We start from the raw sequence: 25,935 nt of genomic DNA on the forward strand, positions 1-25,935 counted from the left end.
CCTTCAAAAATATAAAATGAAAATCAACACAGATAAGACTAAAATCCAAAGCAATTAAAACAAGTGAAAAGCATTAAATATTTAGGAAGCCTAATAACAGAAGATGGAAGAACAAGAGAAGACATAAGATCAAGAATAAACAATGCAAAAGCCCAATTCTCTAAGATGAAAGCATTTTAACAGGAAACCTCAACCTACAATTGAAAAAGAAATCAGTAAAGACATTGATATGGAGCACTGAAATGTGGTGCTGGTGCCGCAAGAACAAAATAAAATGGACAGAAAAAAAATAAAATGAACCAGTCCTGAGAGAGATAAACAAGACAAGAACTCTAATTAAATCGATCAAAATTAGAAGGGATAGGTGGTATGGACATATACTTCACATCATGATGGACCTTGGGAAAAGAAGAAGGGGCAGACCAAGGAAAAGTTTTCTTGACCAAAAGATATATTTCGGCGATTACACCACATTTTTTTATTCAGTTATATAAAACATTGAAATAATAGTTCCCGACAAGTTTCGTAAATTGTAGGATTTACATCTTTAGGGGGTAAATAGTATAACTTAAAGTTTAAACTTTAAGTTATACTATTTACCTTTAAGTTATACTATTTAAGTTATACTATTTATTATACTAGTTATACTGAATAAAAAAAATGTGGTGTAATCGCCGAAATATTTCTTGACCAAGTCAAAGAAAGCACGGGTCTGAGGAGTTACCAGGAGATTAAGAAGAAAGCCAATGACAGAGTGGAATGGAGGAAATTGCTGCTGAGCTACCAGTCCCAAGACTGATGCAACTGATGAATGATTGCTTCATCAGCAGGCTTTCTTCCATTCTCACAGTCACACTAGTTCTTGAACCATCAGTCAGGCTCACTTCTACTTCTTCGTTTCTGCTTTCTTTTCCTTTTTCGATCATTTCTGTATTCACTATCACATTCCCAGACAGACTTCTCTAGCTATCATTCTTAATCTTACACAAATCACTGCCTTTTGCATGATATTCTTTACTCTCTATTCACAACTTTCATTCAATTCACTGCAATCCATTGATAATCACACTTTGTGCAGACTCACTTCTTTTGTTTAATCTCTTAACAAACACATCTGCAACATTCGCCCATGCATACATATTACAGTACCAACAACAAACCATCTTAATAAAATACATGCCCACTTGATTCAACACACTTGGTGAGTAAATCAACCCACTTGATTTACTCACCATGCATTTAGATGTTCTTCTTCTTATTATTATTGTTAAGAGAGACCTCCAGGGAGTTAGAGACTCATTGAGGAGGCCACATACTACATACACCAGCTATCGAACTTATTCTTGAATTCATTTACACTGCTTGCACTCACAACATTCAAAGGTAATCCATTCTGATCACGCACCACCCTCTGAGAGAAAAATACAGCCCTCACACCCTTCTTGGCGGCCTTCATTCTCAGCTTCCAAGGATGCCCTCTTGTCCTTTCCCCACCCTCCATAAACTGAAATCCTGTATGACCCTTTTAGAAGTTTGTAAGTCTCAATCATATCCCCCCCCTTTTTCCTGTTTGCTAGTGTCTGCAGTCTACAAATTCTCAATTTGTCTTCATAATCAGTATTCCACAGTCCTGATATCATTTTTAACACTCTTTGCACTCTCTTCCAATATATCAGAATCACAACGGAAACCAGGAGACCAGACCTGCACACAATAGTCCAAGTGAGATCTTCTCAAGGTCTTGTAAAGAGGCAAAATAACATCCTTATCTTTACATGTGAACGTTCGTTTCAGCATTGCAATTATCTTTTGAGTTATATTTGAAATCTTTGCCACAGGGCTGCTGCTTCAACTTCCTATCTATTAACACTCCAAGATCCCTAGCCTCATCATTTTCTTCTAGCCTAATCCACCAATATAATACGACATTGGATATCTAATTATGCCGAAGTGAATGGGTTTACATTTACTGACATTGAACTGATACCCATTTTCCCATGCCCACAATTCCAGCCTATTCAAATCATTCTGCAAAGACCGCATATCAGTAGCATTCCTGATTACTCTACCTATCTTTGCATCATCAGCAAATAGCTGTACCTCCATTCTAACCTCTATTTTTGCCTTCATTAACTATGTTTGTACATTAATTTGTACATCAATCATTTTTGTTTGATGTACACTAAAAGATCACTTTTAATCACTAAAAGAAAGGATTGTACATCAATGATTTGACAGAAAATGTGCAGTTGTGATCTGATCATCCAAAACTAGGAATAGCGATGATATCTAAAAATGGTGTAGAGATCCTGCAAGAAGATTTAGACAAGTAGTATGTGCAAAAGTAAATGGCTACCAGTTTAATGTAACCAAGTATAAGATTATGCACTCTGGGAAGAAGAGACCACAAGCTGTGTACTATACTGATGGAAATGAACTGCAAGAAACTGACAAGTCCAAGGGTGTGAGCTAGGATGATTACAGACAGGACTTGAAGTCTAGAAATCATGTGCCTGAGAACCCAGAAAATCAAATAATAATAATAATTATTTACTTAATTTTTACAGCGAGAATTGTGAGAAGCCAGAAGATAAGTGCAATGAAAGTGAATAAACTTAATAAGTAGGACATGCACAATGACATTCAGGATAGGTCTCAGATAATGCATCCTGAAACGCTATGGATGTTACGATGATAACAATAGTTACCTGAACAGTTTCTTTCCTATCATAATCTTTGTGAAATTCTCCATCCCTAAAATAAAATTAATTGACCTTCAGAATATATTACTTTCTCTTTATGAAATCCAAATTATATTAGTTTCCATTAAATAAATAAAATAAAATAAATATATATATATATATATATATAATAGTAATAAATATAAGAAATAAAGTAAAGTTGAATAAAGAGAGTCAGGGAAACTAAATTATACAGGGAGGAATGGTGAGAATGTGAGTATAAAGAGAGACAATGTTATATAACTGTGTTAATGATGGCAACAGGCTTTGTCATGGAAATGTTGACGAGGAGAGAACAATTTCAACTTTGTGTTTGTCCGATTTGGACCCATCAAACGTGTCCAAAGATGTCTATATGTATAAGGCACTAGAGAAGAATAGAGATCTGCAAGTTGTCCAACTCTGTCATGCAGACTGCAGACAAGAGTATACAAAAGAACATGCAGGTAGATTATTATGTCTGTACAGGAATGCTAGGAATATCAGAAACAAACGGGTAGTTTATTGCCTTAGTCACTATGTTGGAAACTCAGATTATAGGCATTAGTGAGACCTGGCTATCAGAATGAGACATAATAACTGGTATCAGGTGTAAAGGGTACACTATTTTTAGGAAGGATAGGAGAGGAAGGGGCATGATGCTAATGATATCGGATGACTTGAATCCAGTTAGAGTTGAGACCTATGATTATAATACTACTATTGTTCACCCACCGATTAGAGATCCTTCGACACTTCTGCGCATGACAGAAAAAGGAGAATCCATTCCGATAATAGGGTAATTAATCTGTCTTCTGGGATGAGTTTGTTTATTATTACAGGTCGGAAAATTTAGCTTTTCTTTTACAAACATTGCTGTTTTTAAAGTGTAACAATTTTGCTTGTATAACAGTTGGAAAAATGTACGTAGAGTATTAGCAAAATTAAAAAAGGTATAGAATAAACCAAAAATTTAATTAAGTTTATTTTTAAGAACGTTTTCTATAAAATAAAAATAATTATACAGAAAAACAGAAATTTTTTCAAATGAACTTAGATATTCTAAACTTACAGTTGAAAGAACTGAGACATTTTAATGTCCTAAACCGATTAATTATTTATGACCTGTTGTGACTCTTTTAACAAACCCATGCAAAAAAATGTTGGAAAAAAATACCATTATCAAATCCTTTTAATCTTCAGAGTCATCTGAATCGGTGTCCGAATCGCCATCACTTTCACTTAAACCGATCAGCAAAGGTTCGCATAATTCTTCAATAATTCCATCTCTGTCCCAATACATATTTTCCAATGAGAAGACACGAGAGCGATATTTTCCCCGGTTTTGAACTGTAATATTTCCAATCGCCGGTTCTGAAAGCTTAAAAAGTTTTGACATATCAATATCCCCAGTTATGTTGCGATGGCAAATGAAACTTTTCACTTTTGCCCAAACATACTCAATAGCATTAATATTGCAATGATATGGTAGTAGCCTCAAAGCTAGAAATTCATGCTCTTTGAGCATCTTGTCGAATTTAAATAGTTTAGTTGTGAGGCAAATTTCTTTTGACCGAATTAAGCAATTCAATTTTTCGCATATCTGGGGAATGAGAAATGTTATTTGCAGAGAGCCAATCCATAAGAACTTGCTTCTTATTAGACCAATTTGAAACTTTGTTTAATTGAATAGAGTGATATGAAGCATTATCAATTATAACAACAGCATTTTTTGGAAGGTTTGGAATCAGTTTTTCTTCTGCCCACTTTTCGAAGATCATAGAATTCATTTGCACATGGTAATCTCCAGTAGTTGAATTGGCTTAGTATAGTAAGTTTGAATTAGGTAAAAAAAACAAAACAAAAACATTTCTCTACCCACACACAAAATTATTATGCGCCGCAAGGCATTTCTGGTTTGTAGCACTCCACATTCTTCTTTAGACTGCCAACATTTTCCATAAATTAAATTACTATCAATCCAAGTTTCATTTAGATACACAATCAGTCTTTTCTCCTCCCTGAAACGACTTATTGCTCTCAAATACTCCATTCTAGATAAAGCAATGTCACTTCGCTCCATGATAAGTTTCCTTTTATTCTGGGACTTTATAAAACAAAATCCGATTTCATGAAATATTTTCCTTAAAGTTTCTCTTTTCCAAGGAAAATTAAGTTTTTCTTTAAGCACAGGAATCAATTTTGGAACAGTTGGCACTCTTTTCTCGACCACGTAAAATTCGTGAATAGTTCTTCTTATAATGTCTACATCAAAATCATTCAAAGCTACCGTTTCGATGGTTTTCTTTCTCTGGCGTTTTTTTAGGAGATTTAAATTTTGGCTTACCTTCACCTTTTGATTCCCTATGAATTCTTTTGAACAGTTGACCCCGATATGCCCGCAATTGCACTTGCATGTTTTATGACTTGAGAAAGGGGAACAAGGAGACGGCCTTCTGATGATTCTTTTTCGCAGAATGTCAGCACATTATTCAATATTCTTTTGCAAGAGCTACTGAAACGTTTAACAACAGAACTTGTTGACTGTATTGGATCCATCATACAAATTAATAATAAAAAAGTAATGCAAAAAAGCGACAACAAAAATCAAGCTACTACCAATACAACGACAGACAAAAAAGCATGTGATTTCGCATGTTGGCGGCCAATTCGTACATCCTTCATTTCTTTCTCCCCATCAGCATGAATGGACTATTCTTGGCAAAAATGCCAAGGAGAGACCTACAAATGGTGGGCATACTATACTAACAGTATTTTATGTGGCAGTGAGTTTGAAGCCATCTTGTGTGAGGTGGAATCTAACAAGATCAATTACACAGTGGGGTGTTGTAAGAAACCTGGTGGATCGGTTGCTAGTGATGAAGAAATGCATCACCAAATAGAAAAGATGAGTGCAAAAAGAGTAATCATAATGGGAGACTTTAATTATCCAAATATTGATTGGGTAGCAGTAGAATCTCATGAGAAGAATAAAAATGCATTTATTGAGCTGTTGCAGAACACCTTCCTCAAGCAGCTTGTGACAGAAGGAAATTGAGATCAAAGAATGTTACATTTGATTATAGTGTCAGAGGGCGTTTCAGTTAAAGATGTAACTTTTCTGACTCCGGTTGGTGACAATGATCATGCCGTACTCACTTGGGAAGTGACTAAGTTTATGATTGTTCCAATCAGAAAAGGTTATATGCTGAACTACAAAGTAGGAAATTATGACCAACTGAGGAGTACACTGAGTTCAGTGGAATGGGATTGGTTGCTGGATGGGAAGAATATTGACAGTTCATGGGAAGAATTTAAATGATGCAATGTCAGAATGTATCCTGAGAGTTCAAAGAATAAATAGGGAAGGAGTCAAATGGATGTGTAATCTTATTAAGCAAGAGATTCGTAAGAAAAGGATGATGTAGATGAAATACTGTGTGCATAAGAAAGATGTCTATTCTGAAAATTATAAGCAGCAATCTAGAATAGTCACAACTGTTGTACGGAAAGCAAATTCTGAGTAAGAAAAGAAACTGGCTCTGCATCCTAAAGACAACCCGAAAGAATTCTATTGATATGCTGCAAATAAAAGAATAACTCTTCTAAATGCAGATGGCTTGAAGGTAACAGATAGAGAACAGGTTGTTCAACTGATGCCCAATTTGTTAAACCTGGTGTGCAACATTGAGCTCATTGCTACCTCTTCACAGGATGAAGTAACTCAGATATATGAGGATGAGGTATTAGAGCTGTTGCACAAACTGAATAAGAATTCAGCAATAAGGACTGATGGGATATCAGAATTTGTGCTAAAATAGTGTTCAGCTGAACTGGCTATTCCGTTGACCAGGATGTTTAAAATGAGTCTCAGAACACAGAAGAGTCCACAGGAATGGAAAGAATTTATGGTAATTCCATTGCACAAAGGTGGTGCAAAGACCAATGCATCCAACTATTGATGAATCAGTATCTCAGGAGTGGTGGTGAAGGTTTTTGAAAAATTGGTTAGGGCTCGCATTCAGAATGGGTTGACAGTGAATCTCTACTTTGCAATGAGCAACACGAGTTTACTAAGCGAAGGTCGTGTTTTAGCAACTTGCTCACATTCTATAACAATGTTACCATTAAACTAGACAAGGGGAATGGATACACCATGATACTTTTGGATTTTGCTAAGGCTTTTGACAGAATACAGCATAGAAGACTGTTGCATAAATTGAAGAATATGGGTTTCGATTATAAAATATTAGCATGGATAAGAGGATGGCTGACTGACAGATATCAAAAAGTGGTATGTGGAGGATGTGAGTCTGCAAGATTCCCAGACCGACATCATCTCTAGATGATCCTCCTCTTCCAGAATATAACCATCAAATTCTATCTCTCATCCAGACTCACCTTCTGGGAATGGATATCACAGATCAGTTTAATGACTACCTCCATACTAAATTCTCCGAACACTTGATGCCTCGTCAACATCAGCCTATGTCTCATTCTACAATAACTTTGTCAAATAGGAAGCAGAGGAAGAGGGCCTATGCAGCTATTCAGGCCATCTATAAAAAGAATAGAGGGCAAGGTGCCAAAACTATCCTTGATGATGCGTCCCCTCCACCTCTGGCAGACTTACATGATGATTTTGTTAAATTCTGGAGTACAGTCTTTTCTGCACCACCTCCCTGATTACGATTAGGCCACACATGGACTATTATGCCCAGATTTGGTCACCAGGTTTTCAGAAGGATGAAGAGATGTTGGAAAGAGTCCAAAGGCGACTGACTAAGGTAGTTTCTGACCTCTGGAATGTTGAGTATGAGGAAAGATTGAGAAGATGTAATTTGCAGAGTCTGATGGAGAGGAGGAAGAGGGGAGATATGATAGAGACCTACAAGTTGGTAAGGGGTTGTTATAAGAGCAATGGTGGAGAAGTTCTACAGAGAATAGTGGGAGATCAGGAGAGAACCAGAGGTCATCCCTGGAAACTGTATAAAGTGGAAGTGAGAGGCAGGTTTTTTTTTTGTGCAGAGTTGTGAATAATTGGAATGCCCTTGCCTGAGAGTGTGGTGTCTGCGAGGAGTTTGAGTGTGTTTAAGGCTCGGTATGATGAGATGTGTGTGTGTGATAAAAGTACCTCCCAGATAAGTCTTGGACTCCATGAGGTCTTGGGGTAATAATAATAATAATAATATCTAAAGGCTTTAAATGATAAGGCTATAAGATCACTGACTGATATATGTAACAAAATATACAAAACTGGACATCTGCCAAAAGATTTTAGGCACTCAACATTCCTACCAATACCTAAAAAAATCAAAGACAATCAAATGTGAAGAGCACAGAACAATCAGTCTGATCAGTCAGATAGCAAAAGTTATGTTATATATCATCCTAGAAAGAAATATACATAAAATCAAATTGGAATTTAATGAAACAGAATCTGGTTTTCAGGAAAATAAAGGTACTAGAGAAGGACTCTTCAACATTAGAACTATTATAGAAAGATATCTGGAGAAGCAAAAAGAAGTCTACTTATGTTTTATTGACTACACAAAGGCTTTTGACAATACAGAACAAGAAGAACTAATAGAATGAATCAAAAAATTAGGAGCAGATGATAAAGATATCAGATTACTGATAAATCTATATTGGAAGCAAACTGCTTCAATAAAAATATCAGGAGAAACCTTGAGGAATTGCCAGTAAAGAAGGGTATCAGACAAGGCTGTGTTTTTCTCCTATATTGTTTAACTTCCATACTGAAAATATCTTCCAGCAATTAGCAGAATTTAAAGGAGTCAGAAATATAAACAACTTAAGATATACAGATGATATGGTACTGCTGGCTGAAAATAAAAAAAAAGACCTTCAAAACTTACTAGAAGAGATGCTGAAACTAAGTGAAAAACATGGACTTAATTTCAACTTAAAAAAAAAAAAAAAACAATGCTGGTAACAAGAGAAAAAGGGAAAATACCCAATATAAATATTAGGATCAGAGGAAATACTTTAAATCAAGTAGAGAGTCATATATATTTGGGTCAACCAATTACAGAGAATGGAAAGTGCGATAAGGATATTAAGAAGAATAGAAATTGCTAGATCAACCTTCATTAGCATGAAAAACATGAATTTCCCTCAAGGGAAATTCACACAAAAACAAGAATTAGGTTGTCGAAATGCTACGTATGGTCAACACTGCTATATGGAGCAGAAACCTGGACAATATCAAAATACTGTAAAAATAAACTGAAAGCCTTTGAAATGTGGATCATTAGAATACCATGGACTGTCAAAAAAATAATAATAATTTAGAGATTTAGAGATGACTGGAGAAGATAGGACTCTGTTGAAAACCATTAAGAAAAGGAAAACCACCTACCTTGGTCACATACTAAGGCATGAATCCCTACAAAAAAATACTTTTAGAAGGAATGATACAAGGAAAAAGAAGAGGAAGAAGACAAAGAACAGATTGGATGGGAAATATTAAGGACTGGACCTATTCCTCTTATGAAGAATAACTGTACATGGTGGAAGCTCATGGTAGTCAACCATGAGAAGACACCTGACAAGACAAGAATGAATCCCCAACATCATACTAATAAAAATATTAGTATTTTTTTTTTTTTTTTTTTTGCAACACAATATTCATTTTTCTTGTAAAACCACACATACATTTAAAGCAAAATATAAATTTAAAAAATATAAACATAGAATAACAAGCACAAATTGTACAGAATAGTTTGCTTGCTTAGCACTCCATCAACCAACATGCACTCCACACCAGAACTAGATGAATCATCTGATGAACATCGTTAGTTTAATTAACATGACCCTGTCCTATAGGGGTACCAATTTATATAGGTTTAATTGTTGGGTCACATATTTACACAATTTAGTAATTTAAATATATTAACCAAATATAAAATTTCTAAACTTACTTTCTAATATATTTACTGAGAGACATTTCTTCCCATCCCCTCAACATAGATTAGACAGTTTACTTATAGTTCACAAACAAATCCCTTTCCATCTCTATAAAGTTTTAATTATGCTTGTCATAAATGTGAACATGTATGTCAAAAGATGATAGGATAACAAATCATTATTGATTCTCCATAGCAACTTATTAGACATACATTATACCACAACTGTACATTATTAGTAATTCATTTGTCTCCAATGAAAGTATTTCTATTCACACATAATCTTCTCCCTGACCCCTTGTATGTGCCAATCATTCTCATATGGTTTATATCTCATTAATGCTGGTTCACATAGTCACAAATTTTAGTACTTTAAATATACCAAACAAATATAGGATTCCTCTTACTGAAACATTCTTTTTACCCCCCCCCCAATGCAAATTTTTATTTCAAATGAAGCACACACCATGACTTGTGGCATGCCTACCCAATACACCAAGAAAGTATAACACAAATTCTCATGTCCCAGTCCAAAGCAAGTGAGTGCATGAATTGTGTTAAATAATACAGTTTCCTAGAGTCATACAGTTCTATTCTGATAAAGTAACATAGTTCTATTAAAATGTTTGCATAATCCATACAAAGCTTGAACAAGGACTTACACAAAGGAACCAGAACCTCTTTAATTCTGTATGTTGAAGCCACCACATCATTTCTATAATCCGATGTGATGACATCACCACTTGTGGAATGTGACCTATGAATTTCAGATCCTTGTCCAACACCACTTCAAGGTCTCTTGACTCCTCAACTTCTGCCAAAATTTCCTCACCAAGTATATACTTTGCATCCCACTGTTGCTTACCAAATTTCAGAACCTTCCACTTTGCAACACTGAACCGACAGTTCCAGACTGCTGCCCACTCATACAATCGATTCAAGATGTTGTTGATTCCTGTAAGGCCACAATATCTTGGTTCCTCATCACTCTCCCCAGTTTTGCATCATCTGCAAACAGTTGTATATCACCAGTTAAACCCATCCCAATATCAAAAATAACAATGGTCCCTGTAGCACACCACTAGTGACTTTCCTCTTCCAGAATACTGCACCTCCATACACAACTTGCTAATATCTATCTGAGAGCCAAATGCCTATCCAACTCACTAATTTATCATCCAATCCCATCTGCTTCAATTTAGTTACCAACTTATGGTGTGGAAATCTATCAAAAGGCCATTGCAAAATCCAAGTATACCACTGTATAGGCATCTCTCTCTCTCTCTCTCTCTTGTCCAATACGTTGTTCACCTTGTTACAATATATAAGCAAGTCAAGTTGATAAAAAACATCACTTTCCTTTAACAAAACCATGCTGACAACCATAAAGAATACCACTGTGATCAACCCACTTGTCTATCTCTAATAAACCTCTCCAATATCTTAACTATAACTCCAGATATACAGATCTGTCTATAATTTGTAGCCTTAAATCCACTTCTATGAAGTGTAACAATTTTATATTCCTTCCATTCCTTTGGTCTTTGTGCTGTTGCAAGCCTCTTGTTAAACAGGTAGAACTAGGCTGATGCTAACTCCTTGGGATATTTCCTTAAGACATGTGGTGATATGTCAAGTCCTACTGCCTTACTGACATCTAGCTGACTTAACTCCTCATATACCTCTTACTCACTTACTATTAAATCTTCTCACATTTCATTCTCTACACTTCAGCTTCTGATTTCACAATGAGGATGAAACACCCTTATGAGCTGCTTATTGAACAGCTCAACTATGTCCTCTGCAGCAGCTACCAATCTATTCCTTTCATCCACTAACATCACCTTACCACAATCATTCATTTTCCCAGTTGCCACATATTGAAAAAATTCCTAAGGGTTTTTCATGGCTAATTTGCTAATTTCTGCTAATACTGTATTTCTTTTTCCTTACCAACTGAGTCACTCTCCTAGCCTGCTCTTTATACTCTTCATGCAACTGATTATTACCATTATTCATCTTGTGCTGCCTCCAAAGTGCCTTATTCCAGATTTCATGCTTAACCCCCTCATTCATCCATTTTACACTTACTTTATTCAGACTTCTGACCTTCAAAATATGTTCATATGTTGATGCTGTTAAGTATTTCTTTGACAGTATCCAAAGCAATATTTATTTTCTTTCTGATCATTTCTTGGCTCCATGCTGTCTCCTAAGCTTGTCATAATCACCAGGCTTGTACTTCCACATATAGCCTTTAATCACAGGTCTTCATATAGCCAGCCACAACTCAGGTGATCACTTGATGAGTGATCACTCTCACCCATGTTAATATTCTTTACATGTAAATATTCGTTTCAACATTGTAATTATCTTCTGGTCTGTATTTGCAATTTTTTCTACATGACCCTTGAACTTTTTCTCTCCATCATAACTTAAAGATCTCTTACCTCGTCAGTTATACCAAGAATAATTCCACTAATATAATAGGCTGTATGATATCTCATCATTCCAAAATGCATAACTTTATACTTACTAACAGTGAAATTGAATTGGCAGCCATCATCAATTGCCCACATTACCAGCCTATTCAAGTTACCCTGTAAATGAGCTAATTTCAGGTGGTATGGTCACTTAAACAGAATGGGCAAAGAAAGATTAACAAAACAAGTGTTCTCTGCCAGGTTGGCAGCAAAACAACCCAGAGGAAGACCAAGATATAGGTGGATTGATACGGTACAAAGTGCCTTAGACGATAGAAATATAAGATCTGATAATGTTGGAGTCGTGACAAGTAAAAGACTGATTTGGAGGAAAATTGTAGATAGGAAATTAGTAATGATGTAATTTTTTTCATGTGGTACTATCATATCCTGTACACCCCTTGAGGGTACATGGCAGGAATTTGATGATGATAATGATAGTATCTCTGATTGCCTATCCTATCTTTGCATCATCAGCAAATAAATCAAGATTTCCTTTACAATTCATTTATAAATATATAGATTAAACAACAATCATTCCTTGTGTGCCCCAGTCCCCAAGGAATGATCCCTGGGGACTGGGGCATACAACTGAGGTACACGCTATCACATACAAAGCTCATCCAACCGTCGCTTAAACTGATTCAATGTGTCTACATTCACAACAAACTCAGGCAATTCATTTCACTCACCAACCACACTCAAATGCAAAGAATGTTCTCCTCACACCCTCCTTATACAGTTTCAAGGGATGGCCTCTTGTTCTACCCCACCCTTCCCATTCTATGAAAAATTTTCTCCATGTCAACCCTTGACTAACTTATATTCTCAATCATCATATCACACCTATCCTATTCACAAGGCTTTGAAATTTACATTCTTTCAATCTAATTTCACACTCCATATTCCAAAGACCTCTGAACAACTTTGCAAATATTATCTGGACATTTACTAACATATTCTCATCACCATGAAAACCTCTCAATAATCCATATGAGGCCTTATTAAGGCAATGGAATCATAACCTCTTTATTTTTGCTTGTCAGGATCCTCTGCATCATTGCCATTATCCAATGTGAAGAGTTCACAACTTGTGCAATGTGGCCCTTGAATTTCATATGACTGTCCACCACTACTTCCAGATATCTCATCCCCCTCTACCTCCATTAAAGTTTTCCCATCAAGTGTATACATTGCATTCATCATTACGTACGAAAATTCAAACAAAACCATTTCATCGCCCTTATATCTGATACCCCTGGCATTTGTAAATAAACACGGCAATTCTATTTTAGGTCTATAACCAGTCCTACCCATGCCACTTGCAGGTAGTGATTTACCGACACCTAACCATTCCAAATTATTATTATTATTACGGGCAACTCCAGGGAGTCATTAAACTCGTCGAGGGAGGCCCCAAATCATATAATTCACAACTATTCGACATTCATACAGTATCTATCATACCTCGCCTTAAATTCATTCACTGTCACAGCATCCAACACAGACTCTAGCAGCCCATTCCACTCATTCACCACTCTAAAAGTAAAGAACCCAGCTCTAACACCCTTACTAACCACACTCTTGCCCAGCTTCCATGGATGTCCCCTAGTCCTCCCACAACCAGCCCTGTTCTCAAAAATATCTTCTGAATTAATTTTATAGAAACCCTTCAGTAATTTGAATGTCTGAATCATATCTCCCCTCCTCCGCCTATCAACCAATTTTTGCAACCCACAAATCCTCAACCTGTTCTCATAAGGTTCATTCCATAGACCTGCTATCATCTTGGTCACTCGCCTCTGGATCCTCTCCACCTCCTCCCCATCAAGAAGAAACCTAGGTGACCAAATCTGGGCACAGTAGTCGAGATGGGGTCTTATCAAGGCTCGATACAGAAGAACAATAACATGCTTGTCTCTGCTTGTCAACGTATTCTTCAGCAACCAAGTGATTTGATGAGCTGATTTGGCCACTTTTGCAATGTGCCCCCCCTAAACTTCAACTCCTTATCCACCAACACTCCTAAATCTCATGCCTCATCAATCTCCTTCCTGGAGTACAGTTCCACCAATGTAGTAAACTGCTGCTAATCTTTTCACCCCAAAATGTATAACTTTATATTTTGCCACTTTCAAAAACACAAATTGCTTTTATCACCACTCAACCTATCTATCTCTTCAGACTCAACTACATCCCAGGTCTTCCCATTCTGACCATCCCCATACACTTCACTACTGTTACTACCATCATCCAATCTTCTTATACTGTCAACCCTGACTCTCCCATTTCCCTGTTCATCTTGCATTCTCATTCCTAATTATCACTCAGAATATTATTATTCTCAATTACAAGTTATTTACAATGATTACTGTCTCACCAGTTCTACTCTCCTGGTCTCTTGCTCATATCACTCGTTCCTCCTTGCAGCAATAGTCTCTCTGACTTCCATAAAATCCATTCAAATGCAACCCATCACTTTTGTACATTTCCATCTTTCCTTTGAATGCATCCCACACATTCACAAACTCCACTCCCGTCTCATCACACATCCATGTGTTAAGGCTTAAGTGCTGGGAAAAGCTCATGATAAAAGTTTAATGGAGTGTAAGCACTAGGAAAAGATTAAATGTAGCATTTAATGCTTCCAGTGTTTCATCTCAATTAAAGATACATCATCAGGAAGTACAAAATGAGACGTAACACACACACAAAGGAAGCACAGAACTAACTGAAACACGTAGACAAGAGACTTGAGTCCCAATTAGGAACGCCCTCTACAGACACTTGTCAACAGCCTAGGATGTAAACTCGGATCTCAAAGTATTAGTGTTTCCCATATTTTATGAAGTTGTATGCAACCATATTTATTAAAATTAGGCTGATTTTTAAGAGTGCCAGCAGATTCTAAAAGTAGTTTCTGTTCTAAATTTACTCTGATGGAGCATAATGATCTTTTTCCATTTGATTCTGTAAGCCGTATCCAAAGCGAGCTTCCATAAAAAAAAATTTGCATCTTTTTATGGAAGATTTTGAAAACTCAGTTCCTCCCCTTCATCCTAGAATCCAATTTACTATGGAAAAGAAAACTAATAATAGCCTGGCCTTTCTGGACACCTTGGTCACCCGCTATCTAATGGCAACCTGTTTTTTTCAATATATAGGAAACCCAGTCACACAGGCAGATACATTGACAAACTTTTCCATCAGCCCCCCCACCCTCTAACAATATTATTAATATTATTATTATTATTATTACTATTATTATTATCTGAGACCTCCAGGGAGTCAAGGACTCATCGAGGAAGGCTGTAAATTACCCAACCCAGCTATCATACCTTCCCTTAAATTCATTTATACTAGATGCACTCACTACCCCTAAGGGCAAATTATTCCACTCGCTCACTATTCTCTGGGAGAAAAACCTAGCTCTTACCCCTTTCTTGACTGAGAACAACCTTAACTTCCATGGATGCCCCCGTGTTCTCTCCCCGCCTTCCATATAACGAAAACTTTCATCATTTGAAATGCTATAACACCCATTCAAAAGTTTATAGACCTCTATCATAACACCCCCTCTTTCTCCTGTTAACCAGAGTCTGCAATCCACACACTCGCAATCTGTTTTCATAATCTAAATCCCATAATCCGGATATAATCTATGTAACTGTTCTTTGCACCCTTTCCACAGCTTCTTTATCCCTTTGGAAACCGGGAAACCAAATCTATGCACAGTAATCCAAGTGTGGCCTTATCACTTCCTTATCCTTACATGTCAAGTGAACTTATTTGCAACTTTTGCTATGTGACCCTTGAAATTTAAATTCTTATCCACCAATACACCAAGATCCCTTGCCTCTTCAGTTTCTTGTAGCATAACCCAGCTAATATAATATGCTGCTGGAACTCTAATCACGCCAAAGTGCATAACTTTGCGCTTACTAACATTAAACTGACAGCCATTTTCGTTTGCCCAGATTTCCAGTCTATTCAAATCATTTTGTAATTGCCGAATATCAGTAACATCCCTGATTGCCATGCCTATCTTCATATCATCAGCAAACAACTGCAAATCTGATGACAGACCCTGCTTGATGTCATTAATGTATAGATTGAACAATAATGGCCCAAGGACTGAACCTTGAGGTACACCACTGGTTACCTTAAATATGGCAGATTCGCACCCACTGTATACTACCTTTTGATATCCATCTGTCAACCATCCCCGGATACGATTCAATAGATTATATTCCAATCCCATATTCTCCAGTTTACGCAATGGCCTGTCGTGTGTATCCAAGCAAATGCCTTAGAAAAATCCATCAATATCCATGGTGTATCCATTCCCTTTATCCAACTGGGCTGTAACATTGTTATAAAACATGAGCAAATTGCTAAAACATAACTTTCCATTAGTAAACCCATGCTGTTCCCTGCAGAGTATACAATACTTGTCTACCCATTTCTGTATGCAAGTTCTTACCAACTTCTCTAAAATCTTCACTACCACACCAGAGATACTAATAGGTCGGTAGTTAGACACATCAGTTTTTTCATCACCCTTGTGCAATGGAACTATCATACATTTCTTCCATTCCTGTGGTATCATTCCTGAGCTGAGACTCAGGTTATAAAAATGTGTGACAAATTCTTATCTCCAGGTTATGCAAGAGCTCTTCATCCTCGTTTTCATGAACCTCTATCTCTTCATGCAACATAGCAGTAGCATTGTGCACCATGCTACATACACCTGGTTGATATATCATAGCAAAGTGAGCACTCAATAACTGAACAATCTCCTTAGCTCCCGACACTCGTGTACCATCTGCATTCAATAAAGTTATTCTTCCACATTCATTCTTTCTTTTGCTTGCGGCATAACGATAAAATTCTTCTGCATTGATTTTAGCTTGCAAGGCCAATTTCTTTTCATACTCCGTTTTAGCTTTTCTCACAATAGTCTTTACTTTTATGGCCTGAGCTTTATATATTTCATAACTCCTCTCACTCTTATTCTCAGGATATTCTTTCCACATCATCTTCTTCATGTGGATCTCTTACTTAATAAGGCTGTGCATCCATTTCACTCCCAACCTATTTATTCTTCGAACACTAGGAATACATTGAGATACCGCCTCATTCAAGCACTTTTTTCAAAGATTCCCATGCATAGCTGACATTTTTTCCATTTAGCAACTGATACCAAGGGACCAAAGATAGTATTCTTCTAAGTTGATCATAATTTCCTGCTTTGTAGTTCACACAGCATGTAACCTGTTTTAATCGGAGCTTCAATATCAATATCAAGTAGATACGTCCGAAGAAAGAACAGCATAATCACTGTCACCAATTGGTGGTAAAATAGACATATTCTTGACAGAGATCCCTTCTGATGCTATGAGCAAATCCAATACTCTTTGACCTCGAGTTCCTTCTTTCACATGCTGCTTGAGAAAGTTGTCTCGCAACAATTCAATAAATTCCTGTTATTTCTTATCATGAGATTTCTCTTCTACCCAATCAATGTTTGGAAAATTAAAGTCAGCTATAATGTTCATTCACTGGGTACCCATAAAGCTAAACTGGCGATGCATTTCTTCATCCCCTACAACTGAGCCACATGTCTGTAGCAAAACTCCACCATATATTTCATTCTGTTAACCTCCACTTCACACCAGATAGACTCAAACTCATCGCTACAAGGGACATTGTTACCATCATTGTTTTCTTGTATTTCTACCCTAATTGGACTTAAGTCATCTGATATCATTAGTAGCACTCCTCCTCTTCACCTATCTCTTCTGTCATTCGTAAAAATAGTATATCCATTACATTCGATCCCACTTACCATATCTGATTCTGATAGCCAGGTTTCACTAATGCCAACTATCTTAGGCCACATTGTATTCAATAAAGTAACAAACTCAACCAATTTATTTCTAATGCTCCTGGAATTTGTGTATAGACATAACAAATTATGACCTAGCCTATTCTTATAATTAGATATGCAATCTATTTGGTTTGTTCTAGAATTTTCACTTTTCCCTCTCCAGACATACTTAAAAAAGGTCCGAACCCAAAGCATATGGTGTCATGAAAACACTTACTCACAGAGCTTATAACCTTTGTTGTAATGAGACCTCTATTGCAACATAACTCCATCACATACACCACATATTTCTAATAGTTACAGATTCCCCTATATCAAAAAAATAATCAATCCCCCAATCCAGAAACCTTCTCTTCAGAAAGATTTTAGTAATGATATCACCATTCTCTATATCCAAGCCACATCCGAAAAAAATATCGAGAATCTTAAAGAAATACAATCTTTACACTACTTCCAAGCCCCATTCAAAAAACTTGCTACCCTTATTAGGTCCACAATATGTCCTTGAAGACCATGCGTTGGATACAGCTCACTGAATCAAATGAGAAAAGACAATCACATTCTATCACAGTAAATTTAGAAGAGAAAGAATGTTTTTAGAATCTGCTGCTGCTCTTAAATATCAAATCAGCCTAATTTAATAAATATGATTGCATAAAACTTCCCAAAATATGGGAAATAGCAATACTTTGAGATCCCAATTTACATTCTAGGCCACCAACAGGTGTCCATAAAGGACACCTGACCTAATCAGGACTCTAGTCATTCATCCATGTGTTTCAGTTAGTTTTGTGCTGCCTTTGTGTGTGTATTTTACAAGTCTCATTTTGTACTCCCTGACAATATCTCTGTAATTGAGATGAAATATTGGAAGTATTAAATACTACTTTTAATTGTTTCCTAGAGCAGTTTCGCTCTATTAAACTTTTATCCTGAAATCTCTTCACGCAGCTCCACCAACATACATTCATTATCGTATATAGCAACACGACAACCACCCACCCCACACTTATCTTTCACTGTCCTCAACAATCTACTGATATCCATTCTTACATGCCTTTTATGTCTATATAGGTTGTTTTGTTCCAACAATCACCACCAGTTGTCTTGCTTGTGCGCTTCTCTTATCTAATGCATCAATTATCCTGCTAAAAAACACACCTTATGGAATCTCTCATTAACCACACCTCCTCTAATAATGAAATTTCCATCAATTGCTATTCTGAAGTCATTTGTCATCTGTTTTCTTTGCTTTCCTGCATTCTAATCTTTTGTACTCATCCATTCTTACCACCAAACTTCTCATCTCACTATACATATTTTTCATTTCACTTCTCATTCTAATCAACTCATTTTTCAAGTCTAGCATCCTGGCAATTATACTATCCATCAGTCATACGTTTCCTCATTCTGATGTTCCTTCGCTTCCACAGTATCTCTTGCTTTCATTTCTTTACCTATACTTTCTTTTGCTTCTGTAGTTCCACTTGCTTATGTTCTGTGAGTTATACATTCCTTTGCTCCTGCAATTGCTTGCATTCTGCGATTCATATGGTCATTTGCTCCCACAATTATGCATTCTTTTTTCATTTCATCATCAGCCAGTATCACATTTAATGATAACTCTTATTCCAACACAAAAGTATCACAAAAGTGTGATATTCCAACAGACTATCACACTTTTGACATATCCATATCCTCTCTCGTCTCCTGTTCAGTCTTTCCCAAAACAAACACACTCTTCACATTCTGCCATCGTATACAAGTGGCATTCAGACAATGTACCATCCTCAAAAAGTCCATGCCATTAATTACATTTCATTTTTGCACAGTCTGATTTGCCCAAATTCCCGATCTCTTTTGTACCACCATTTTTTCCATCGTTCACAGCAAGCTTCAAAAATCATAAAAATAAAAGCCTGTTTCAAACACACAAATATCCATGAAGTTATCCTGGCCTGGTTGGTCGAGTGGTTAGCGTATCCGCTCTCCAGCCAAAAGGCTACGGGTTCGAATCCTGCCGTGGGCATGGATATTTGTATTTGTCTGTGAAAATACTAGTGGTGGTGGTGGGCGGTAGATGGCGCTGGTGTCGATGATGGTTACAGTTCGTTATAGTTGGTGAATAGGGTGGTGGAGGCAGAGAGTTGTAGAGTAGGTGTCCTCCCTCGATGAGTCACTGGACTCCCTAGAGGTGTCATGTAATAATAATAATAATAATAAATAAACAAAAAACACCAAAACGCAAATCCAAATCACTACTTTACTACAAAAATAAAACTTATCTTTTCAGCAGCAACTTTCACCACCCTTTCACTAAGTGGCACTCTAGTGCCCTCTGTATCAAGAACTGAAGACATTCTTCTCAAGATAGCCAACATATGACTGGTGCTAAGCCCTTGAAGAGCTGACTTTCCTTCTTCTGGTGTATTATACTTGAAAGCTGAAGTTCAACTAACACCATAAGGTCTCGCATTTATAAAAGTAATCAAATTTCTCTGTACACAAAATTGGCATATGTGTGCAACCAGAATGGAAATTTATAAATAAAAAAATAATAATAATAAAAAAAACCACAAGAAAACCAAAAGACATGTTAATGCATAATTGAGCAAGTGAAATAAATGTAACTTGAGATGTTACTATATAACAAATATGGGACTAAAAGGGTGTGTGTGTGTGTGTGTGTGTGTGTGTGTGTGTGTGGTGGGAGGGAGACTGAGAACATTTTTCTCAAGATAGCCATGAGAGATTACATCACTGCAGCATCTGGTGCAGTGATGTAAAGCCATTTCTTCTGAGGAAAGCCTCAGAAGAGATGGCTTTCCCATCTCCTGGTGTAATACCACCACTTTGCTAACCATCTTAGAAGCACCAAAAACCCAAATCTGGCCTCCAATAAGTTCAAAATTCCTGATGAAGTCACAATTTGGAGAAGAAATGGATGAAATTTACCATGTATAAGTCTGAGTAACGAATCTGTTACTGAATGTTTCATGTCCCACTCAATTTCAACTCAAGGTTATAATTAACAAGCCAAATAGAGAAGAAATGATGTGATGTGCATTTCTATTTCAATTTGTAAAATCACATCTCTTTTCAGGACTACTTGTGTTGGTTTCCCAATTACACATTCTAATTCTCTTCATCTCAAAGGTTGAACCGTGTCACTGAAAATTTCCAACTTAGAATCTCCTATTTGTGATCTGTGGCTAAAAACTCTCTCTTTCAATCGATCATATTTATTTGGTCTCCCGATACCACCAACCATTCTGAACTTTTGATTTCTTTTCTTTAAATGCTGACTTTCTTTAGTCCAACTTTTCAAAGGGTGCAGTCAACTTTTTTTAAATATTTTGATGTCCCAAAATCCGTGGGCTTTCCAACTCCAGGAGGACAGGGATGCCATGCATTTGTTGTTACCCAATATCTCACAAAAACTGTTTGCATGCCTAACAGAATATAAGAAAACCTTAAACACTCACCAAACACTTTTGATTTCTCTTTCTTATTCATCACTCGTCTCTTTCCAGAGACGAGTGACCAAGATGATAGCAGGTTTATGGAATGAACCTTATGAGAACAGGTTGAAGATTTGTGGGTTGCAAAAATTGGTTGATAGGTGGAAAAGGGGTGATATGATTGAGACATTCAAATTACCGAAGGGTTTCTATAAGATTAATTCAGAAGATATTTTTGAGAATGGGACTGGTGGTGGGAGGACTAGGGACCTTACATGGAAGCTGGGCAAGAATGTGGTTAGCAAGGGTGTCAGAGCTAGGTTTTTTACTTGGAGAGTGGTGAATGAGTGGAATAAGCTGCCAGAGTGTGTTGTGGGTGCTATGACTGTGAATGAGTTCAAGGCGAGGTATGATAGATACTGTGTGAATGTCGAATAGTTGTTCTTGACATGATGTTAGGGCCTCCCTCGATAAGTCTGTTGACTCCTTGGAGTTGCCCGAAATAATAATAATAATAATAATAATAATAATAATTATTATTATTATTATTATTAGTGAACCTATAAGAATACTATGGATTTGTTTAGCAATTCAGACCACAATTGATTTCTTCTCACATGGACTCAAGATAAAAAACATGAGGCAACACTCAAAGGAGTCATTCTCATCCATGGGTTAATTATTATGACTTTAAAGCTTAATTTTCCTTTGTTGGATTATTGATTTCAGTCTTCTAATCCACACATTTACAATGAGCATATATCACTGAAATAATTCTTACTTGTATGGAAACATTAATTTCCCATTCTACTTCAAATTCTAGTTCTTGATGTGTGCCAAGGCAGTAATAAGAGAATAGCCAGACTCCATCTTCATATGCTATTTATATCAAAGACTGAAACAGCTGAAGTAACCAGCAACATATTCAAACCTGATTCTAAAATAGCTAAAAGCAGGAAATTTGTACTTTGTTGAAAATGGCAGTAACTTTTGTCCCACCCTGTTTACACCTCATTTCAACTGAGTTCTAATGAATCATCCACTTCTGATAAATCCTATCCATAGCTTTGTATTCTATTTCCATTTCTTGCTGGTGATCTTGGTAACGTCCTTCTTTGTCCTTGGTAATGTCCTTCCTCCTCACTTTGGTGTCACAAACAGGTCAGAAGAATCTTATACAAACTGAATACCAAACAGTCTGCTCATCCTGATAGTTTTCCTTCCATTCTTGACACTGACACTAAGCATAACTTGAGATTGTAAAAATAATCATAATTTAATTATAATTTTAAAATAATCATAATCATGTTTGTACTATGTTCTAGGACTACTTGCATTCAGCTCACGCTAGTATTCGCCGATACTTTTATAGTTTTTTATACTATATTCAGCATGAAACTCTCTGATTCCAATCTTTGAGTTTCTTATTCGGTTTTAAAACAAAGTGGGATCTAATATCCCCTTAATTTAATCATAATTTAACATTATGAATATTTTTACAAATTGTTTATGTTAGTATATTATTAGTTTTGATTTCATAACATGTATATCAGCACTTGCGATGTGCCCATTATTGATATTATTATTCTCAAAATAAAATGTAAAGCATTTGCAATTTTGATGTACTCACTAGATCCTGATAATTATGTTACTTTCATTCCTTGTTATTGTAATTTAAAATTATGAAGTGTTGTGTTTTGTAAAGTGTATTATGTTCCATCGAGTCATTTTTGATTCCTGGTGATTCTATGAACATACACTCTCCATTCAGATCTGTCCCTGCCCATATCTTTCAGAATTTCCAGGCGCATTCCAGTTGCTTCTTTAACTCCATCCACCCATCTAATTTTTGGTCTTCCTCTTCTCCTGCTTCAATCAACTTTAGCAAGCATCATCATCTTCTCCAGACTGTTATTTGCTTGCATAATATGCCCAAAGTATGACAATTTTTGCTTGATAATCATAGCTTCGAAGGAGCAATCTGGCTTTATTCTGTCTATCATTGATTTATTGGTTTGCTTTGCAGTCCATGGTATTCTTAGTAAGTGTTTCCAAACCCATAATTCAAATGTATCTATCTTCCTTTTTTCACTCTTTCTCAGGATCCAACTTTCACATAGATACAGTACCACAGGGAAAATCATTGCTTTCACGATTCTGATTTTTGTTGCGAGGCTATTTTTATCTTTAACGATCTTGCTTAAATTTGTCATTGCTTTCTTTCCAAATAATAATCTACTTCTAACTTCTTCACAGTACAATACTCATCTTTATCAATTTGGGATCCTAGGAGCACAAAATTGTTAACTACTTCCATTTTCTCCCCATCTACTTCAAAATCATTATGTTCACATGTTGCTATAATTTTTGTCTTTTTGAGGTTAAGTTTAAGGCCATAGTTAGCTATTTCTTCTTTAACTTTCATAATAAGTTCCTCAAAATCTTCTTCGCATTCTGCTAGCTAGGTGGTACCATCTGCATACCTCAAATTATTAATATTTCTTCCACCAATTTTAATTCCAACCGAAGACTCCTCCAGCCCTGCCATTCTTAAAATGTATTCGCTGTACAAGTTAAGCAGGTACAGAGATAAAATACATCCTTGTTGCACCCCTTTAACTATTGTGAAATACTCAGTTTCTCCAAGACCAGTTCGCACAGTAGCTTCTTGTTCATAATAAAGATTCTTCAGAAGGATAATGAAATGCTCGTACTCCCAATGTTCTTATCACATTCCATAGTTTCACATGATCTACAGAGTCAAAAACCTTGCTATAGTCAATGAAACAAAGGTAGACATTCTTTTGATATTCCTGTGGTCTTTCTATTATCCATCTCCCATTGGAGATCTGATCTCTTGTTCCTCTACCTTTTCGAATCCTGCCTGTTCATCTGGCAGTTCTCTCTTCATGAATTCAGTCTTTTCTGAGTGATTTTGAGAAAGACTTTACTTGCATGAGAAATCAGTACTATAGTTCCGTAATTTTTGCACTCTCTTACATCGCCTTTCTTCAATAAAGGTATATAAACTGTTTTGTTACATTCCCTAGGCGATGTATTCCTTTGAGCAGCTCAATAGGCATTACATCCCCTTCTAGTGCTTTCTAACTGGATAGCTGTTGCAATGCCCACCTCACTTCACTCTCCAGTGGTACTGGCTCCTGTGTATAATCCTGCTCTTCAAATTTCTCAGTAATTTTGGAATCCTTTCTGTAAAGGGCTTCTGGATACTCTTTCCATCTTTCTTTGATGTCTGCAGCTTCTGTAAGATATCCTTTGTGTTTACTTTTCAATACTGTCACCTTGGCACTGAACTTCCCTGTCAGTTCCCTGATTTTTTTGAAAAGATCTCTTGTTTTTCCTTTCCTGTTTTGGTCTTCTATTTGTTGGCATTCCTGATTAAAGTATTTTTCCTTGTCTCCTCTGGTTTGTTGTTGAAACTCTGCATTCAAATGCCATACTTCCTGCAAATTTCCTGTGGCCTTCATTTTCCGCCTTTCCTGAGCAATTTTGATGGCATCTTCTGACAGCCATTTAGACTTCTTACAAACTGTTGGAATATTCTTCTTTGCTTCTGTCTTAATTATATCTTTAATCTCTTCCCATAGTTCATCTGGTTCTCTTTCAAATAAGTTGAGTGTGTTGAATCTGTTCTGTATACTAATATTGTATTCAGCCGGTATGTTTCCAAGATCATATCTGATCGACATTTGTGTTGCTTTAAGTTTCCGTAATTTCACATGTATCATAGTCACTAATAATTCATGGTCTGTTCCACAGTCTACACCTGGAAAAGTCTTGATAGACTGAATTGTACTTCTCCATCTTCTTTGTCCAAGTATATAGTCAATTTGATTTCTGTATTGTTATTCAGGAGATATCCATGTGAATAATCTCCATTTGTGCTGTTTAATGCAAGTGTTAGCAACAAACAAAGAATTCACTGCACAAAACTCGACTACTCTCTTCCCTGCAATGTTACGAATACCTAAACCAAAACGACCTGTTATTCCTTGTTCCTCAGTTTCTCCCACTTTTGCATTCCAATCTCTGATAATAGCCATAGCTCTCGCTGTGGTGTTGCATCTATCACTTCTTGTAACTTGCCATAAAATTCTTCTATGTCTTCATCTGATGCCTCTGTAGTGGGTGCATAAACCTGTATGATGGTCATATTCATTGGATATCCACTGACTCTGAGAGATATGGTTCTGTCACTCACTGGATTATAACTTAATACACACCTAGCCATATTTTTCCTGAGTAAGAAAGATACTCCATTTTTACAACTTGTCTCATGTCCTGAGTAATACACCATATAGTGTACCTGACTGAAAATGGCCCATTCCTGTCTGCTTAAGTTCACTTATTCCCAATATATTCAGCTTCTTGCACTCCATTTCCATCTTTATCATTTCCAGTTTACCTTGGTTCATACTTCTAACATTCCAA

At 36.4% G+C, this 25,935-nt stretch overlaps 1 protein-coding gene across 5 annotated transcripts in view; it reads right to left on the bottom strand.

The window, feature by feature from the left end:
- Positions 1-25,935, bottom strand: part of LOC150099108 (protein disulfide-isomerase A5) — a 953,872-nt gene that overhangs the window by 810,861 nt on the left and 117,076 nt on the right. For all 5 annotated transcript variants that reach the window (XR_016549469.1, XM_090404751.1, XM_090404750.1 and 2 more), the window contains exon 5: positions 2,709-2,754. Coding sequence is in view for 4 of the 5 variants with exons in the window: in XM_090404751.1 (XP_090260877.1) it covers positions 2,709-2,754 (46 nt within the window). In the remaining variant the exon portion in view is untranslated. The remainder of the gene's footprint in view (positions 1-2,708; positions 2,755-25,935) is intronic.

Source organism: Typopeltis vanoorti, chromosome 15 (genome assembly GCF_054136105.1).
Source record: "Typopeltis vanoorti isolate ZY-2024b chromosome 15, IOZ_Tvanoo_1.0, whole genome shotgun sequence".
In the NCBI taxonomy this organism is placed as follows: domain Eukaryota; kingdom Metazoa; phylum Arthropoda; class Arachnida; order Uropygi; family Thelyphonidae; genus Typopeltis; species Typopeltis vanoorti.